General features: G+C 36.8%; 2 protein-coding genes across 2 annotated transcripts; both read left to right on the top strand.

Moving 5' to 3' along the window:
- The first annotated feature begins 81 nt into the window (after positions 1 to 81).
- Positions 82 to 2,147, top strand: LOC140235254 (uncharacterized). The gene is made up of 2 exons (XM_072315287.1): positions 82 to 628; positions 1,645 to 2,147. Exons 1-2 carry the CDS (start codon positions 82 to 84, stop codon positions 2,013 to 2,015), a joined length of 918 nt encoding a protein of 305 aa, XP_072171388.1. The 3' UTR covers positions 2,016 to 2,147.
- Positions 2,148 to 10,566: 8,419 nt separating this feature from the next.
- Positions 10,567 to 14,798, top strand: LOC140235277 (uncharacterized). The gene is made up of 2 exons (XM_072315308.1): positions 10,567 to 11,139; positions 14,428 to 14,798. The coding sequence occupies exons 1-2, from the start codon at positions 10,581 to 10,583 to the stop codon at positions 14,796 to 14,798; spliced, it is 930 nt and encodes a 309-aa protein (XP_072171409.1). The 5' UTR covers positions 10,567 to 10,580.
- Positions 14,799 to 20,022: the final 5,224 nt, after the last annotated feature.

The raw sequence follows: 20,022 nt of genomic DNA, 5'->3' as shown, positions 1-20,022 counted from the left end.
CATATCGTCAGTATTTGAGAAGACACCGCAGTCATCACATCGCTGATATAACGCATTTTCGAACTTGATTAAATTGCAAAGATGTCGAACGGCATTGTGATCCCCTTTGATAACAAGCTGAAATGCAGCATATGTCAAGACAGACTGAAGGACGCTCGAAGTCTTCCTTGCGGCCACACCTACTGCAAAGAATGCATCACTAGAAGTGTCCAAGCAAGTTACGACCGGGGAATCGTCAAATGTTCCGAGTGCCAGAGAAGTACGAGGCTTCCTGCGGGAGGCGTCGACAACATTCCCCGCTGTTTTACATTAAACTTCTTGCTGGAAGAGATTCAACGGACATTCGGCCCCAGCGGTCAGAGAGTGGACATCCCTGCCCATGGGTTTCAGGCCAAGGAGATGTTTGCCTGCGCCATCTGTTTTGAGCCGTTGAGGGATGCTCGCTACTTGCCGTGCGGTCACTGCTTCTGCAAGAGTTGCCTAGCGAGGCAGAATACTTCCGGTCACATTACGTGCTGCAAGTGCCAGAATTTCCACAACCTTCCTAGCGGAGGGTTAGACAGCCTGCCTGTGGCCTACAGAATTAACAGTATTACAGCCGAGATCAGTGGGGAAGAGGAGGCAGCAGGTAAGTCTTAGTTAGTGTCCGTTGTACGGTATTTGTATTCCTTAGAGGTTTCTAGTTATCGAGACATGCAATGATAGCAACTTCCTAATCATGGTTTCATAGTGGCTCTTCACTTTACATTGTTACCTCCTATACCGCTATACAAATAATCGGCATAGCCTGAATATTCATGTCTGTGAAGTTGAAGGAGAATGAGACCCAAATATATGTGAATAGAGGGAATGCAGCAATATTAGTACATAGTAGAACACGTCGGTGAAGTTTTAGGAAAATTGGGAAATTCCGTTCAAAAGTTATGAACTTTTAAAGTTTTGGTACCGCCATCTGCATGCGAAGACTAGGTACAACCATTCGTGACTTCACTCATCAACGACGGTGTAAAGAAAATGTAAAGAGAATTCTGCAAAAATTAATTTGTTTTCATTCCATTCATTCATTTCATTTTCATTTCCTCCTCTTATGTTGATGCTAATTTCCCTGTTTTCAGAGAGAGGTCAGTGTTTTCATTATGCTGGAAAAATGAAAATGTTGAATTGTCTTAATATTATTTTTTTCTTTATATTGTTGTCCATGCATGACGTGAAAATTAATGTTGCATTCTTCTCATCCAGCAATAGCAGCACCGAAACTTAAACTTTTATTCAGTCATCAGTGATGAAGAAGGCTACAACAATTTGTAATGTCACAGTATATGACAACGATATAAAAAAATCTATTTTGACATTATATTTTATAATGTATAATGTATAATGTTATAATGTATATGTTGATATAGAAAGGCCTGGTAACATTGCCTGCTGTCAAACCAGTCGAAGCAATATGAATAGTTTATGGCAACAACTTGGCAAATACAAAATAATTGAAACCGATAATACGATAACCGACGTATGGGGCCGGGGGGGGGGGGGGGGGTCCGTCAGACCCCAAGGGTAACGTTCTAGATCAGTGATATGTGGTCCATGCAGCTCACAATACTCATAACTACATGTATGTTATCTCATTATTCTGTTTCCAAGGAAGCAGCTGCCGCTCCCAGGGCACAGCTAACGGACGTTTACCGTCCACACAGCGGCGCTCTTCAGGGAGACTTGTTGATGACGTCGCACGAGAGAAGGCACAGGCGCAAGCCGCGGCGCGACGGCCATTTCAGGTATTTGTGCAAAAGCTTGATGGAAAGACGGTCACCATTGACACGTGCAGTCAGGATACTATCCGTGAGCTGAGAAGGAAAATTCAAGCCAAAACTAATATTGCGCCTTCACAGCAAGTCTTGACGTACGGCAGAACAACCCTGAACGAGGAAGCGAAAACTCTGCAAGACTACAATATCGGACAGCACGCTACCATAAATCTGAGTGCCCGCCTCCGAGGAGGGCGCACTTCCTAACTTACTTGCGAACAGCTCATTATACTAGTACTCCAGACATAACAAGCAAAAAAAGGAAAAAAAAAAACAACAACCTCGAGCGTTGTAATAACCTTTGTAAATTTGGCTTCACTCTCGTCAGAGTTAGTCATGTATTCCGTATTAAGAAGAATAATAGTTCTCTCATAATCAAAATCACATGAACGAATAGATAAATGAATAGATAAATAGCACGGCCTAAACAGTCTCCCTATCTAAAAAAAAAAAAAAAAAACAAAAAAAAAACAAACAAAGCACGACAAAACAAACACAAAAACAAACAAACCCTACACCAATGCATGGTCGATAAATAGAATGATATAGATGAATAAATAAACAAGTACAGTAAATTCAAAATTTAAATTCAACGACTTCATCTTATTCCTATGCGGATTTTGTCAGTTATTACGTTACATTGTCTGGATGAATATCTGAGGTAAAAAACAAAACAAAACAATGATGATAAATTATTCTGGACTGTGTTCAATGATGAGGTCGTCATAGGGCTGACCTATAAAGGAGAGATCCTAATAGCTGCATGGAAATTGCGAGTATGGGTTAAGTTGTAAAGAGTTTGTATCACAACATTGGTAAAGATTGCCGTTTCCTCTATCATTTTTTGTATCAGATTTAATGTATTAATAATACAGATTTGATGTATGATAATATGACTGGCTCATCATTCATCTTGTATTTTGAAATATGTAAATATCATTAATTTGTTAAAAAAAAAAAGTCATGTATCTGTACCGATCAAGTGAGTGAAATGAGATTTCATGTGTTTGTATATATGCAACGTACATTCCTTACGTATTTTGATGGAAATAGGGAGGTTTTAAATTTTTTTATGCTGTCTGTTGATATATACTATAGCACAAATCCGCGATTCTTATGTATTTCATTCAAAAGTGTCTTCTCTGTTATTTTGATTTTACAAACTTTCACCCACTCAGCTGTATTATGTTGGTGAAGCACTTAAAACAGACTACAAAGAGTGCGGGAAATGAGAAAAGAGGGAACAAAAAAAAAAGAAAGTGGGAAAAAGATGAAATAGAAATAGGGGGAGAGAGATGAGACGGTTAAAAAAGAAGAAGCCTAGATCAATGCATATACACAAAGCCCACAGAGACGATTTATGGGCATGCATAGCAGGACAGTATGGCCAGGGAGGTGTGCTCTGGTATAGCATATAAAGCCACCGAGAAAGTGCGGTGGCACAGGGAATTGTTGGCAGCGGAACTGACTACAGTATCTACTCTGTGAAGACACGTATAATAGTTACCTAGATTTAGTTCGCAATGAAATGAACATGGAATGTGATATGGAATGCCTTAAGCAGACGCATACAGCGTAAGAAGAATCAATAACGTTGTGCTTACAACATAGATAATTAGTTTCTTTCTGTTGCATCATGAGACTTCAGCAGGAATAGTTTGAATCTTTTTTTTTTTAACGAATTCAATGACGGTGCTTTTTTTATGTCGAAACAGAGTTCCAGAATGCTAGACTGTGTAAATAAAATAATGTCTGCTGGGCTAGCACAATTCTGTTTCGAGTGTGAGATGGTTGTAAAGGTAACTGTGACAGCACTCAAGATTGCTTGTAGTCATAAGTAAGCAGGGAAACAGTACGACTCTGCGTCATAGAAGTGGAATAAAAAATATTTGAAAGCAGAAACGAATATTGCTATAGCAGGCCTATTTGTCTTGAGTTATTTCATGATGCCGCTATCAATACAACGAAATTCCAAGGATGTATATAGAACATTTTACAATGTAGAATGGGGAATGATCGAGTGTCCTGGATGACTCGCAATAGGTTTTGAAATGCAATGAATCAAACTGATTTGGTTAAATTTCTCATACATAAGGGGCTTAACTGTAACATTCACTCACGTTATCACGATTTTTATCACTCGATCTAATCTATATACTAAGACAGTGTGGCGATAGACGTGACACAAAATTCTTTGAATTTTGAAATACCCATAGCAAAGCACGTGACAGTGATGTACTTGACGAAGACGTTAACAAAACAAAATAAACTTGTACATGGTCACTGAGAAGAGATTCTGACTCTGATATTAACGACAAATTGACGCAGTACTGGCAAACTTCAAGAGTGTTTTTCTTTTAATGTGTTTTTTAATCTATATCAAATAAATTCAATTCAACTCAAATGAATATGAATATCTATACGTGTATGGTTGTTTTGTGGTGATCAGTGCAATGGAGATGGGAGGATGGCCAGGTTGCAAGACGAAAATCACATATGATTATGCCAAGTCTGGCAAACAATGTTCATAGCCATTATATTATAGGTGAATATATTTTTCATCTAGTATCTATGCCTGTATAACCACGCCATGATTAATCTCCATAAAAAGCAATAGTACTTCTAAATGCAAAAACTGAGAGTTTAATTCTAGTGGAGTTGGCGTGAGTACTTGCATGTGTATACCCTATACTTCATTTATAAACATCCCGTTTCTGAAAAAAAGAGAGTAGATATTCGGAACATGATAGCCAGCTTCAGCGTAAATACGTATTGGCCTATATATTTATCAGCAAACTATAGAAGTCATAGGTTATCTGGATGCGTTGTCAGCCAGGCTGCAAGTTGCTGTAGGCATGGTATACGGAGTTAGTGTGTACGAGTAACAGACGTGCAATAATATTAATGCAAACATTATCACGTCTGGAGTTGAAAAAAAAAAGTGTGTTAGCAGAGTCCTAGTTTATGAATACAGAAAGCAGTACTATTTTTTTTTCCCTTTTTACCTGGAAACAAGTGTATCGTCAATTCCTTTGACCTCATTGTCGTTAAGTTTAAACTTTACCGATTGTCGTTATTATATTATGAATGTGAAACTGATTTTCTCTATTATGTTGTCAGATACACGTGTTGTTATTTTAATTAATTACATCCTTGAGAAAAAAAATGCAGAAATAAAATCAAGCTGAAACTGAAGCTGAAATTTGATGTACATTACAGATTATGAGCTATGTGTAGGTAAGATGCACATGGTAAGGCTTGTCAACACAAACATGGCTGAGAGTATGTATAATGAGAATTTATTTGAGACAAATTGTGAACCAACATGAGCTGTTCATTTCAATTTTAGTTTGCTGATTGATTTACAACACTTCAAATTCTTCGAACTGTGAGATGGCGGGGGGGGGGGGAGGGGATTGGTAGCTACGGGGTACACGAACTTTGCCTGCAAGGCTATTTTAAACAGCTGCGAGTGAATCGTATATGAACATGATAAACAGTAAGCTGGAATTCCCCGGTTTCACAATACCTGCTATGTGCAGGGAATATGTGATTTTCATGTCTATGCATGTAACCGTGTCGTTACTGCACTCAAGGTAACACGATATGTACCCTTGGAATCAGGGGGGGGGGGGTAGATAATGACGTCAAAGAGAGTGATCACGTCATAGTAATAATGAATCCAAAGGCTTCCATCTCTGCAAGTAAAGCCGCATTGCAAGAAGAATTATGATCAATACTTCATAACCATTTTCATGCTGCTCCTTTGTCACGTACATAGATTGTATTTGAAATAAATCAAATTATGTTCCAACAACAGCAATAACAATAACAACGACAACATAAACAAAAACAACAGCAGCAGCAACAACAACAACAACGAATGAACAATAAATGGCTCGCAATAGATGGCTCTACACATTGGCGATTACCGCAGACGGGGATTCTCCAAGAATGTCTTGTCCGTGGCTTTCATGTTTGTCGTTTTTTAATATTATGTTCCTGATCACGTTCCACGCTAACTGACTGATCATTTGTTACTCTGAATACATTTTCTAATCAGTTTCCTCCCAATTAACTTTCTTAAATCACGTTTTGCCAGTCGTGGTCCGGAGATGCTTGTGTGTGTGTGTGTGTGTGTGTTTGTGTGTAGTAATGTGAATGGTTGGATATCACTATAGAAAATAAGATTGAGGAGCTCCTTTGACAATGAATTCACTATTATGATTCTGAATCCGTATATATATATATATATATATATATATATATATATATAAGTAACAAAGCTGCAACAAAGTTCATGCTGTATTCAGCATGAACTTTGTTGCAGCTTTGTTACTTATCTTTTTATCTTGCCAACACGTGGACTACCTTATCAACACACACATATATATATATACATATATATATATATATATATATATATATATATAAGAGTTACACGTTTTAGTAGACGGCGAGTTGTAATGTTCTTAAAATTTCCTGTAGATTTTGATTTTCTGTGTTATTTCCCCTATTTTGGTGGTGCTGAACACGAATCCACTTGTTGCCATTTTTCTAAGCGACGTCTTCAGCCGTTGCCATGGCAACGCATTATTTTCCTTAAAAGAACATGTATTCTTCATCAAACATAAAAAACATGTTGTTAACACCAAAATATGTCATTATAAACCCTCTTTAATCAAATTGAAAAGAAACACAATTTTTAAAATATCATGGTTACCTCATAGCAATGACGGTTACCATGGCAACAACTATTTATAAAGAAAAATTATATCTTCATGAAAAAGCAAGAAAACATGACAAGATCGAGTAGAATATTTGTCATAAATTACTATCTCGATTACCGTATCAGCTCATTTGTCCACTATGTTCATTTCACTTCATTTTCGTTGCTATAGCAACAACATGACGAAAGCTGCCTTTTAAAGAAAAATGTGCATTGCGATTGAAAGAAAAGCAAGAATAACATACATCGGTAGAAAATAAATTTCTGTCGAGTGAGTTTTTGTTTTTTTACTATTTCCTTTATTTTGGGGTGCCGAACACGAATCCACCTTTTGCCATATTTATAAATGACATCTTTAGCCGTTGCCATGGCAACAAATTATTTTCTTTGAAAGAACAAGTATTCTTCATTAAACATCATAAAAACATTTCATTTCATTTCATTTCATTTCATTTCATTTCATTTCATTTTATTTCATTTCCAACAACATTTTCATACACAAATTAACATGCTATAAACACCAAAATAAGTCAATATAAACATATCGCTTCAATCAAATTAAAAATTACAATTTCCGACTGTCAGGGCAACCTCATAGCCATGACGGTTGCCATGGTAACAGCTATTTTGTTACCGAAAATGATTTTTTTTTATCAAAAAGCATGAAAACATGAAAAGTTTGAGTAGCATACTCATTACAAATTACTATGATCAGCTGTTTTCACGATGTTCATGCCACATTATTATCGTTGCTATGACAACAAAATGATTTTTCCCCCAGAAATGAGAAGTATCTCATTAAAAGAAAAAAAAAAAACATAAATGATCAATTTTTGTAGAGTTTAATTTTTTCGGCTTTTTTTATTTTTATTTTTGGAATACTGAAAAGGAATCCACCTGTGGCCACTTTTCTAAATGATGTCTTCAGCTACTCCATTTCTACAGCTTAATGGCGTGCTCGAGACTCCTTCTTCCACTTATAATAATAATAATAATAATAATAATAATAATAATAATAATATTAATAATAATAATGATCTTGATAATAACAATAATATAGTATTATATAAATATCTATGTATGCATGTATACAAACTATATATAATTACATGAGGCCTCCATCCATTTCAAGCTTAATCGCTTATGATGGTGGTCTCCTGCATTCAATTATCTCTGTTGTTTACTGAAAAATACTGTATATTTTATTTCATGTTTCTGTGTATCTACATTGCTCAATGCAATCACCTATGTGAATCTATTTATGTACTGTTATCGATTTATTTCACTGCACTTGTTATTCTTTGTCTTTGTACTTTTTGAAGTTTGCATTCAAATTGCATCTGATTGAATGCAGAAATAAAAGCAAACAAACAAACAAACAAACATACATACATAAAGAGAGAGAGAGAGAGGGAGATCTGATGAAGACCTTGCTATAGCGGATATCTGTCTGCGAAAATATATAGTAGTGATTGTCTTCTGTGGGCAATATCGGCACACTCGCAAGTTGAGTCCTGTCTGTGGCGTCCTACTACATTATTTCGCTTTCTTTTACATTATTTTCTTTGACGTTATTGTTGAGAGTCTTAATATATAGAGCCAACAGAATTGTTTTAAGCAGAAAAATACCTTTAATTATTGTTTTGTATTCTTTTTTTTTTATTCGAGATGGGACATTCCCTTTAATATGGCCTTTTGCATTGATATGTGTACGGGAGATACTAGTATGTGTGGCTTATAACATGACTGGAATGAATCAGACATACCTGTGTGTTACATATTAAGGAGAGATACTTCATGTTTCCACTAAGTGCCCGCTCTGTGGAGTTATGTACAGAACAGTTTTATACAATAATGTGTTACGTTCAACATGCATGTAAGGTGCAAACCGTCAGTCACCCGCAAGATGATAGAGCAGCGATAGATTATTGCTTCATTCTTGCCCAGACCGGAAAAGAATTAAGCTGATAACGTCGACTCGGATGTATTTTGTGTATGATTAAAAGAAAAAAACAAACAAAAACAAGACCAAACAAAACGCTAACGCGACGCTAGTGCCAACGGGCATAATGATACCAGTATTTTAGCGAGAATATGAGAAACGTATATATTACAAGGAGATCATTGCTGTAACGAGGTGCCAAAATAGGCAGGGAAATCAGTGTGCGCTAAGCGCTTGATACGCTCTACTATAGTCTTCTTAAATAAAATGCAGACGTAATCGTCAGCTAAGCACGCAGTAGAAGGTCTGAATTATGACTCCCCCCTTGTTTTGGCCATTTCCATGTCTATGATAATGGTACTTGCAAAACCAAAATAACGACACCAATCTTCTTCTTTTTTTGTACCAAAGGGCTTTGAAGAATATGTCATTAATGTAACCCGTGAAGGTTGAAGGTTCGAAACAACTCCATATCCATAGGCTAAACATAGAACTGCTTCTCGAAAAATGTTATTGCTTACCCAAATACCATCAAATATGTTCATTTTATTGTAGATAATTCTCATGTAGATTATTCTCATGTTAAAAATAGTAGTCTCACACAACCTTTCCTAGATTTTAGAATATGCACTCTCGGCTGAAAAGAAAAATCTTTGCATTTCTATTGAAGTGTCATTCAGAGCAATTTCATGACAATTTCGTCTGGAGTAATTAGTGATGAAATACAAGAACATGAAATTAAAATACATGTACGAGTATTCTGCATCAAAATATCACATTCATTCTTATTAACTGAGACTTGTAACTCAACGCTCTGATACCAATGGCTCGAATTTCTTCAAAAAAAAATCAAATTACTGTTCATACCGCCTAAACAGAAACGTGATTTTTTTTTTGACTCACTGGAGGTGTTACAGTACGGTTTTAATAGAGACTATTCCTGATTGCAGCACCTCGAGCAGCCCGCGGAAGCGATTTCCCAATGTTGGTAGGAGCTGGTGGGGAGTTTACGCAATCCGAATGAGAGTCGTGTGTCTGCAGACTGAACGAGCGTAATTATGTGACGTCATGTTAAAGTGGTTTTCCGCTCTGTCTTATAATGTTTGTGTCGTCTCTATCTTAGACTCATTTTAATCTCATCAAGTTTGTGACAAAGGTTTCATGATTACGGGTGGGGTTTTGGGTTTGTTTGTTAATGCAGGATGGGCCTTCATGAATGTGAAAAAGTTGAAGTCTTGTTGTCTTGTCCCAAATGTATCTGCAGTTGAATTGAACATTCGATGCATCTCAAAGGCTTTTACTGTAAATAACATAAAGCCCAAGGGCACGTACTGAATCTAAACTCGAGGTGGGCCTACTTGTTCAATTTTTATCAGTAATTAATTTGCAGGCATAGCATATATATGATAGACAATCAACCACAAACAGTGAAAATGCCAAGATTTGCACAAACGGTCAGATTTTTCTCCTGTAGCCTAGATATGATGATGACGATAATAATAGTAATAATTAATAATAACAATAACAATATCAATAATTATAATAATGATAATAATAGAGATGATAATAATAGAGATGATAATAGTTGAGCTTCCATAGTGCATACTAACAAATCAATGTTCCTTATTGCGTTTTATGATAACTCTTATCCATTTTACACTTAAACTATCACAAAGACATATTGACAAATTTTACATTATTGATACAAACACAGGCGCAGGCCCACACTCAAAACACACACGTACATAAACACTAATTCACCCCCCTCCCCACACACAAACACACTCACACATCGAAGGCTCATAATTATGAACGTCTATACACGTGCTGAGAGGCAATTCAGTAGTAGTGTAATACCGCGTAGGGCAGCAGTATGCTTGTGGCCGTAGAACAACTTTAACCTGGGAATTCCCCATATATTGTCTGGCGTTTTATGTAAACAGCTGACATCGCAGATCAGATATAAGCGCGCAACACATTGTCATATCGTCAGTATCTGAGAAGAAAGCGCAGTCATCACATCGCAGAAATAACGCAATTTTGAACTTGATTAAATCGTAACATTGGTTGGTCGATTACACCGTGCTAGAAAAACGCAAAGATGTCGAACGGCATTTTGATCCCATTTCATAACAAGCTGATATGCAGCATTTGTCAAGACAGACTGAAGGACGCTCGAAGTCTTCCTTGCGGCCACACCTACTGCAAAGAATGCATCACTAGAAGTGTCCAAGCAAGTTACGAGCCGGGAATCGTCAAATGTTGCGAGTGCAAGAAAAGTACGAGGCTTCCTGCGGGAGGCGTCGACAACATTCCCCGCTGTTTTACCCTAAACTTTTTGCTGGAAGAGATTCAACGGACATTCGGCCCCAGCGGTCAGAGAGTGGACATCCCTGCCCATGGGTTTCAGGCCAGGGAGATGTTTAAATGCGAAATCTGCATTGGGCCGTTGAGGGATGCTCGCTACTTGTCGTGTGGTCACTGCTTCTGCAAGAGTTGCCTAGCTAGGCAGAATATTTCCGGTCACATTACGTGCTGCAAGTGCCGGAAGTTCCACAACCTTCCCAGCGGAGGGTTAGACAGCCTGCCTGTGGCCTACAGAATTAACAGCATTACAGCCGAGTTCAGTCACAGTGACAGTGGGGAGGACAGTTCAGCAGGTAATGTAGTGCCCGTTATATACGGTATTTGTATTCCTTCGTGGTTTTTGTCGAGCCCACCGGAGGTGCGGGGAGACTAAGGGATCGCCTGCGGCGTCTGTCCGTCCGTCGTTCGTCCGTCGTCTGTCCGTAACGCTTCAAAAACTTCAATAACTCTTTACTCTGGGCTTCAATTGCAATCAAACTTCGAGGGAAGAGGGGTCATATAAAGTTTCACATTTTACCATATATGAAGGTCACCTCAAGGTTAAAGCTCACAGGCAGGGGTCAATGAACTTTAGGGCCCAATGTTAAGTTTTTATGGCGCGTTTCCATTATGGGTCATAACTTTTGATCCATAACTCCATTTGTGACCAAACTTGGATGGTAGATGTCCCTTGGGGAGTGGATGGTTACCACAAGGTCAATGGTCACAAGCATGGGTCAACGAACTTTAAGGGCCCAATGTTAAGTTTTTATGGCACGTTTCTTTTTTGCCATAAATTTTTACCCTTATATATATCTTTTTATCTGCTATATCTCTTTTTTTTTAAAATCTGTTATATCCCATTCGCGCACAATTTCTTGTACGCGAATGGGCGAGACACATTATGGCGCTTGCCTTGTTAGTTATAGAGACACGCGATAGTAACTTCATGCATTCTCATATGTGTATAGTGGCTCTCCACTTTACGTTGATACCTCCTATAATAGGCCTATACCGCTGAAATAATCGACATATCCTGATAATTCATTTTGTGAAGTTAGAGGAGAATGCAGAGACCTTAACAATGTGTGTGAATTGAGGAAATGCAGCAATATAGTAGTATAACATCGGTGAAATTTGAGGAAAATCGAGCAATCCGTTCAAAAGTTATGAAATGTTAAAGTTTCGGTACCTCCATCGCTGGATGGGATGAGAAGACTATAAAAAAAAAATCGTTACTGCAGTCATGGACGACGATATAAAAAAATGTAAAGAGAATTCCGCTATTTTTTTGTTTGTTTGTTTGGTTGGTTGGTTGGTTGGTTCATTTCTGCATTTTCTTTCTCCGAATACAATTGCAAATGAAAACAGAATGATACAGATAACATACAAATCAATACACACACACACAAAAAAAAAAAAATCATTTGCATAACAACATCAGTCTGAAGTGATATATGAATCAAAATAACATATTAAGGCATACTGTATCTATTAACAAAGGAGAAATTAATACAGGGGACCGTTATCATAAGCAGAGCTTGACGTGGATGAGGCCCTATCTGAAAATGTGATACCAATATAATACAACACCAATTATATATGTACTAATAAAACTCTTAATCTTAATACACGAAAGCGGGAAGAATTAATGGGAAAAAAACAACAACAACAGTATTTGGCAGTCTGCCAGGGGTACCAAAATGGTTAATTATATACAGCAAATATTATCTAAATAATTACTTTTTATATATTTACGAAAAAAAGAACCAGAAAGTGATTGCGAAGAGAATCACGACACATACAAACAGATGTACCAATATCGACCATGTCTATATTAAAGACAATGACTATGTAACAATATGCCTGTAAAATCATATGTACACAAACTTCAAACAATTGTTACAATTTTACTTTTAAACTTTATATAAACCAGTGATACAAATGAGCAGGAGCTTTAAATACTCTCAGACAGGGATCATAAATAATGTATAATACTAATAACGCTGTCGAAACAATGCCGTGAAGTGGTAAGTGTTCATCAGGAATAAGGTAACAAAGATTAATCAAATTTGGGAGCTGTCACATTACTCTAGATTAGCGGATCTAGAGTTTCATTCCATTCATTTATTTCACTTTCATTTCCTCCTTTTGATACTGACATTAATTATATTAATGCTAGTTTCCCTGTTTTCAGAGAGAGGCCAGTCTTTTCATTATGTTAGAAAAATAAACATATTATCTTTGTTGAATTCGCTAAATATTTTTTTATACTGTTGTCCATTGATGCGTAACGTGGCAATTACGTTGCATTCTTAAACTCTAATCCAGCAATGGCAGCACTGAAACTGTAAAAACTCATAACTTTTTAACCGATTTTCCGATCTTTCTCAAACATCACCGATATGTCCTCCTATATCATTCCTGTATTCACTCAATCCACATAATATATATATGGGTTTTATTCTTCTTTAACAACTACGTAACCGTCATTCTAAAAGGGTTCCGCTGATATCTACCAGTACCACCACAAATCGATTAATCTTACATATTCTAAATTGTAAATTGACCTCCTGGCAATTTAGTACAGTTTTCACTTCATTTTTGTTAATGTCCCTTGAGTGCACTGAGAAAACTTTTATTCAATCATTAGGCCTAAAGGTGATTGAATCATAAACATGTATGTGGATTGAGTGAATGCAGACATATCAGTAAAACACATCTGTGAAGTTTGAAGAAAATCAGACAATCCATTCAAAAGTTCAGTACCGTCATAGGGCCCCAATTTTTCTTTCTCTTCCTTTTTTCTTTAAAACAACAACATACCGTCATTGCTGAAAAAGAAGACTACAACAATTTGTAATGTTACAGTTGGACAACGATGTAAAGAAATCTGTTTTGACAATTATATATTTTAGATATATATTATATTGATATACAAAGGCCTGGTAACCTTGCCTGCGCATGCATGCTGTCAAATCAGTCGAAGCAGATAGTTTATGGCAACAACTTGGCAAATACAAATGGAAGCCGTTCAATACTAACAACCAACTTACTTGGGGGAAAAGTCCGTCAGTCCCCGAGGGTGAATCATTGTTTTAGATCAAAGTTATGTGGTCCATGCAGCTCACAATAAGATGATGACTGGCGGGGGAGGGAACATACCGAATGTTCCACCCGAAGGGTTTGAAATGCTATTGAGGGAGGTTATAAGTCCCGAGACGAAGTCGTACTTTCTTATAGCCTCCCGAAATAGCATTTCATACCCTGAGGGTGGAACGTTTGGTACATGTTCCCGACAACAAAAGTCATCATCTGTTATATTATATGGGTTAGTCAAATACGTCAACGTCAACCACCAGCACAACGCACTCGATCGCGCGCTCGCGCAGAGCGAAATTCACTGTGTGTGCGTGGGTCCGATCTGTCATTTGTTACGTGAAAATGTTTTCCCATGGGAGAACATTACAAAAATGTTCTCCCATGGGCGAACATAACCAATGTTCCTCCATCACGTGACTGTGTTTAGCCAATCACTTACCGGTATTTGACTAACCCATTTAATATATTTTAATGTGTTATCTCATTATTTTGTTTTGAAGGAAGCAGCTGCAGCTCCCTGGACACAGCTAACGGACGTCCATCGACCACACAGCGGCGCTCTTCAGGGAGACTTTTTGATGACGTCGCACGAGAGAAGGCACAGGCGCAAGCCGCGGCACGACCGACATTTCAGGTATTTGTGCAGAAGTCCGACGGAAAGAAGATCACCATTAACACCTGCGGTGACGATACTATTCATGAACTGAAGAGGAAAATTCAAGCCAAAACTAACATTGTGCCTTCCCAGCAAGTCTTGACCTTCTCCGGAAGATCCCTGAACCAGGAACAGAAAACTCTGCAATACTACAATATCGGACGGCACGCCAACATAGACATGGGTGGACGCCTCCGAGGCGGTTACACTTCCTAGCTTACTCCCAAACAACTCACACACACACACACACACACCCGATATTTCTTCAGCCAAAAAAAAAAAAAAAAAAAAAAACACCCAAAAAATAAACAAACAAACAAGCAAACAAACAAAAAACACAAAAAAAATCGAATGTCACAAGAACTTTGTACTAAGAGTTTCACTCTCGTCAGTTAGTCATAGATTGTATTCCGTATTAAGAAGAATAATAGTTCTCTCATAACCAAAATCTCATGAACGAATAGATAAATGAAGAGATATATTGTAAATAGTAGGGCCTAAACAGTCTCCCTATCCACACATACACACACACACACACACACACACAAACAACCCTACACCAATGATTGCTTGATGAATATGATTATTTAGATAGATAAATAAATAAGTGCGTGAAATTATGAATTTTAATTGAACGACTGCATTTTATTCCTATGCGAATTTTTATCAGTTATCATCTTATGTTGTCTAGAAAGATATCTGAGGGGGAAAAAACAACAACAATGATGATATTCTGGAATGTGTTCAGTGATGAAGTCGTTACATGTATTAGGCAGACCTACAAAAATAAATCCTAAAAGCTTGAAATTGGTACAGAGAGGTGTATGCATTGATTCCGAGTATGGGTTAAGTTATAAAGAAGTTTGTATCACAACATAAGTAAAGATTGCCGTTTTATATACACTTGTATTATCATTATTTTTTTGTGTTATGATTTTACTGTATAACGAGACAGATCTGATGCATGATAATATAACGACTAGCTCATCATTTATCTTGTATCTTTGAAATATTTAAATATCATTAATCTGTAAAAAAAAAAAAAAAGCCATATATATCTGTACCGATTAAATGTGTATAATGATGTTTCATGTGTTTGTATATGCCATGTACATTCCTAGGCATTTTGATGGAAACGGCGAGTTCTTTTTTTTTTTATGTTGTCTGTTGATATATACTATAGTACAAATTCGTGATTCTTATGTTTGTCGTTCAAAAGTCTCTTCTCTTTTTATTATTATCATTACTATTTTATTATTATTATTATTATTATTATTATTATTATTATCATTATTATTATCATCATTACTATTTTATTACTATTATCATCACTATTTTATTATTATTATTATTATTAATATTATTATTATTATTATTATTGTATCTGGAAGAGACAATTTAAAATCAAATACAGACCTGAACATGATTAATCATTGTAATTAAACAAAAATACTTAAACACTGGATGCACCTGGCAGGGCTGCCAGGCGTTGGGCAAAGTTATCTGAATAACTTAAGTCTACGGACCGCCTTAACCCATACCCCGGTCACTTGCACCTAGTGTTGCAGATTTATGGGTCATGGATAATCATAACATAACATTCTTAGTTAATACTTGTATATACTTGTATAATACTTGTTAATCCTTGTAAATACTTTTGTAGTATAAAAATCGTTGAAATGTTGGTGCTTGTTAACACAAAGATGTTTGGTTTGATATATTTGATTCGATATATTCATGTACTTGGTTTGATGAATGTACATGTGTTTCTCTTCGTATGTTTCTGCACAGATGTTGACATCTTTACTACTCGTTACTTCCATCACTTTAACTCTTGAGATTATGTTTTGAAGATTAGAATGAAAGGAAAAAATCCCATTAACCTTTCTTTAACTTTCACACTTGGTAAGAATTGTTTCTATACACTATTCAAAACATTGTCTTTACTTCTCTGTATGTTCCAAATAAAATAACGTGTATAATGTATAATCGTTTCATATTTTCTTTTGGGCGAACCACTTACGTTACAATTGCATTTCTCTTCTTGTTGCAGTTGTGTGTGTGTGTGTGTGTGTGTGTGTGTGTGTGAGAATGTGATCCGCTGTGTTAGCATGTACGTGTGTTTGTGTGTGTGTTTGTGTTTGTACATGTGAACTTTTCACAACTTGACTTACAGATTTTATTCTCAATCGTCAACTTCAATTTCTATACACAGAGAGAAGCCATTCAGTGAATCTTATAAATCATTAAATGCCATTTCGATTTCATGATCAAGTTGACTACATCGTGTAAACATTATTCGAGCAAAGCGGTAGATGCTAAATTGAAATCGGACTTGAGATATCAAAGTTTGGAAATCTTTAGATTTTCATGTTTTCACCAACGATGCCCATGTCAAATGATGACGTCGGCTATTCACAATTTTCTCCTTGATTAATGCACGCAAATGTCGCAAATATCTACCTAAAGTTATCTTTGTCAAAGAATACTGTATGTACTATAATACACCGGAAATTTTGTGCAAAGAATACATAATCCTATTTTGATTTGATGTGACAGAAGGACATTGAGTATCAAGGATTTACGTACGGCGGGAGACTTATGAGGTCATGACATTATCACCTCATATGATTTGCATATTGTGATTACTCCTTGTAGAACTGTTTCATGAAAACATGTCAAACTATCCACAAGTTTATAAACTTCTACATTTCGCCAACACTGTATCTTGCAAAACTTCTGTCATTTTGTTCGATTTGATTCTCCATTCCAAGAGCCAACTTGAACAGGGTGAAGATTGCACTTAAACCCACAAACTCACTCTACTTGAAAGATCTACATAAAATACACATAATCAATATAATATACATGACAATGAATGTTATACTATTAACGTTGAAGTAGAACTGATAAACACGTTAGAAAGAATACACACAAAAAAAAAACCGTAGAGAGTAAAAAACTGTAGGCCTATAGTTTATGGTACAATAAGCAATCATTTTTGTTAGACATTCTTATCATTGTTATTATTATTGCTATGCATATGTATACATATTTTTTTCTATCAGTAGTTTTTGTCAGTCCCGCCCATTAACCTAATTTCCGCCGGTGATGAGCATTCATCGAAAACAAAAAATGCACCACACCGACAGAGAATGGATATTTTACAGTTGTACGTGTACCAAAGATCCTATACGTAGGATCTTTGCACACACAGGAAGGCATGTGAACATCGTGGGGGATACATTATGTCTGTGTACATGTCCATGTAGACTCATAACACACAAAGCCGTCAATCTATTTTTAGCGACAGCAAATTGGATACAAAGTACGTGAAAGCGAAAGAAATGGTTGGACACAATTCCAGAGAATATTATCTATGATACAGCATTCATTGGTTGACAACAAGAGCATGCGCAGACTCTGGCGAGTTATAGCGAGCTGAGCGCTGTGACATTCATACGCGGGTAAAATGTAGTGCGAGAAATATACACATACGTACAACTTCATCATGTACAGGAATAGTGTGACATAACTCGAAAAATGGTCTTCGAAATCTTAATCATGCATCATCATAATCGTTGCTTATTTCATCTTAAATGATATCTATTGCAAACATAGGTGTACACAATAAATTGAGTCTGAAAAGGGAAAACAAAAACTTTGTGCATGAATGAATGGTGAATATATCCACAGTAAAATTTATTCATTCATTCTCTTTCGATTACATCCATGCACAATTAAAATGTCTATGATGACTAATTTAGCTTGGCGGCTTTTAAAGGACACCAACACCCAAAACGGGTCCTCATGTGTCATGATGACTTCTCCTGAAGTGAATAGGTTTTCGAATCACACATTCAGGAATTGTTTGACTGAAATATGTATAAAAATGTTTGTGATTACTCAATATTTGTTTCTGCACCCACTAAGCTCCACCACTATATTCCTTCTTTTAACTGATTTTCGATGGCACAAGGGTTAAAGTTGAAATAAGCATAAAATTACCTATGTTTATAAAGATTATGCACCTTGCCATAACTAGGTGCTATAGGTCTCAATACCAAGGCAGGTTTCTTACATACATATAATTCAGAACATTCTCTTACCTACTATATACTCTCAATTCTTGAAAAGTTTCCACTAATAATGACCATCATAAGGATAGGTTCTGAGGTTTTATTCTATAAAATCTGTCATGCTATTGTGAGTTGGTGCATTTAGTCAAGGTAAGACGTGTAACATGGTGCACTATATAATGCTGAATTCAACTACAATGTTTCACTATTGAATGACATCAGGAAAGCGGGGGGGGGGGAGGAAAGATATCAAATAATAAACATCAATGATATATTTTGTAGGATAAATTTCAAGAGTATAATCATGCGGGCTGACAACGCATATACGGAAATTTCCATTGCACGCCCATGCGCAGTGCTCACTAGAGGATGTGCAGTGTTCAGTGTGAGCACCTTGCCTCGTTCCATTGCACTGCAAATGCACAGGAGTGTGGTAGAGAACTGATAGCGCCATTTGGGTGTATGTTGCTATTAAAGAAGCCGAGTTGTGAACGGCTTTAGACCAACGTCCACGCCTTTCATGTGATCGAATGGGACGAGGAATCTTCCAGTTTTCTGCCGAGTATTGCCGGTTTTGTGCATCTTTAAACCCACCCCGTCGAATATGTTTCGCTTCCCATGTCAAACTGCACCTGTGGGAATTCGTTTGCGTATATACGAGATCCCTCGCAAGTATGAACAAATTTGGGGAGAAAACTATAGATATGAATAGTTAAGCTCGTGTCAGAGCTGTGGAGTGACTCCGCGTTATATCAAACCTTTCGATCATAGGCAAGGATCATCAGGAGTACATCAGAGACAGAATAGAGAGGGAGACTGGTTGGTGTACATCGGGGAAAAAAACATACTCGACAGAATCGCAGTCTTTTAGAGGAATTCGGTCAATATACTGAATCAGCGTTTTCTCCTCTCTCGTAGCTTCATAACAAGCTTTCTTTGAAGCCGTCCGGCAACGCTTCCAATCATGGTAAGTTTTCATAGAACTTTGAAGGAAGTGATTATGATAAGCAACTGTAAATTATCCTCTTACATGAAGCTACCACGTTCCTAATTAATTTTCAATACGTATATGAGCTAAACGGCAATGCGTAACGTCTCTATAATTATTTGTTCTTTCCGGTTACAAATCTACATTAACGTCAGTTTGTGTCATGTGCTCAAGCTCAGAGCTGGCAAACTCGTAAAAGAAACACTTTTTATCAGGGAAAAAAATGATGAAATGACATTTTACTGATCAACGTTCAAAGTTCAACATTTCATGTTGTTACCGCCATAAGGGTGTAAATATCCTTATTTTGAAAAATAGAAAATGGAATGAATGGACGGGTGTGAGTAAGCACGTACACCGAACTGTTCAAACC

This window comes from Diadema setosum, chromosome 11, assembly GCF_964275005.1.
Source record: "Diadema setosum chromosome 11, eeDiaSeto1, whole genome shotgun sequence".
Lineage (NCBI taxonomy): Eukaryota > Metazoa > Echinodermata > Echinoidea > Diadematoida > Diadematidae > Diadema > Diadema setosum.
The sequence above is the reverse complement of the archived record's forward strand: the minus strand, read 5'-3'. Positions and strand labels throughout refer to the sequence as shown.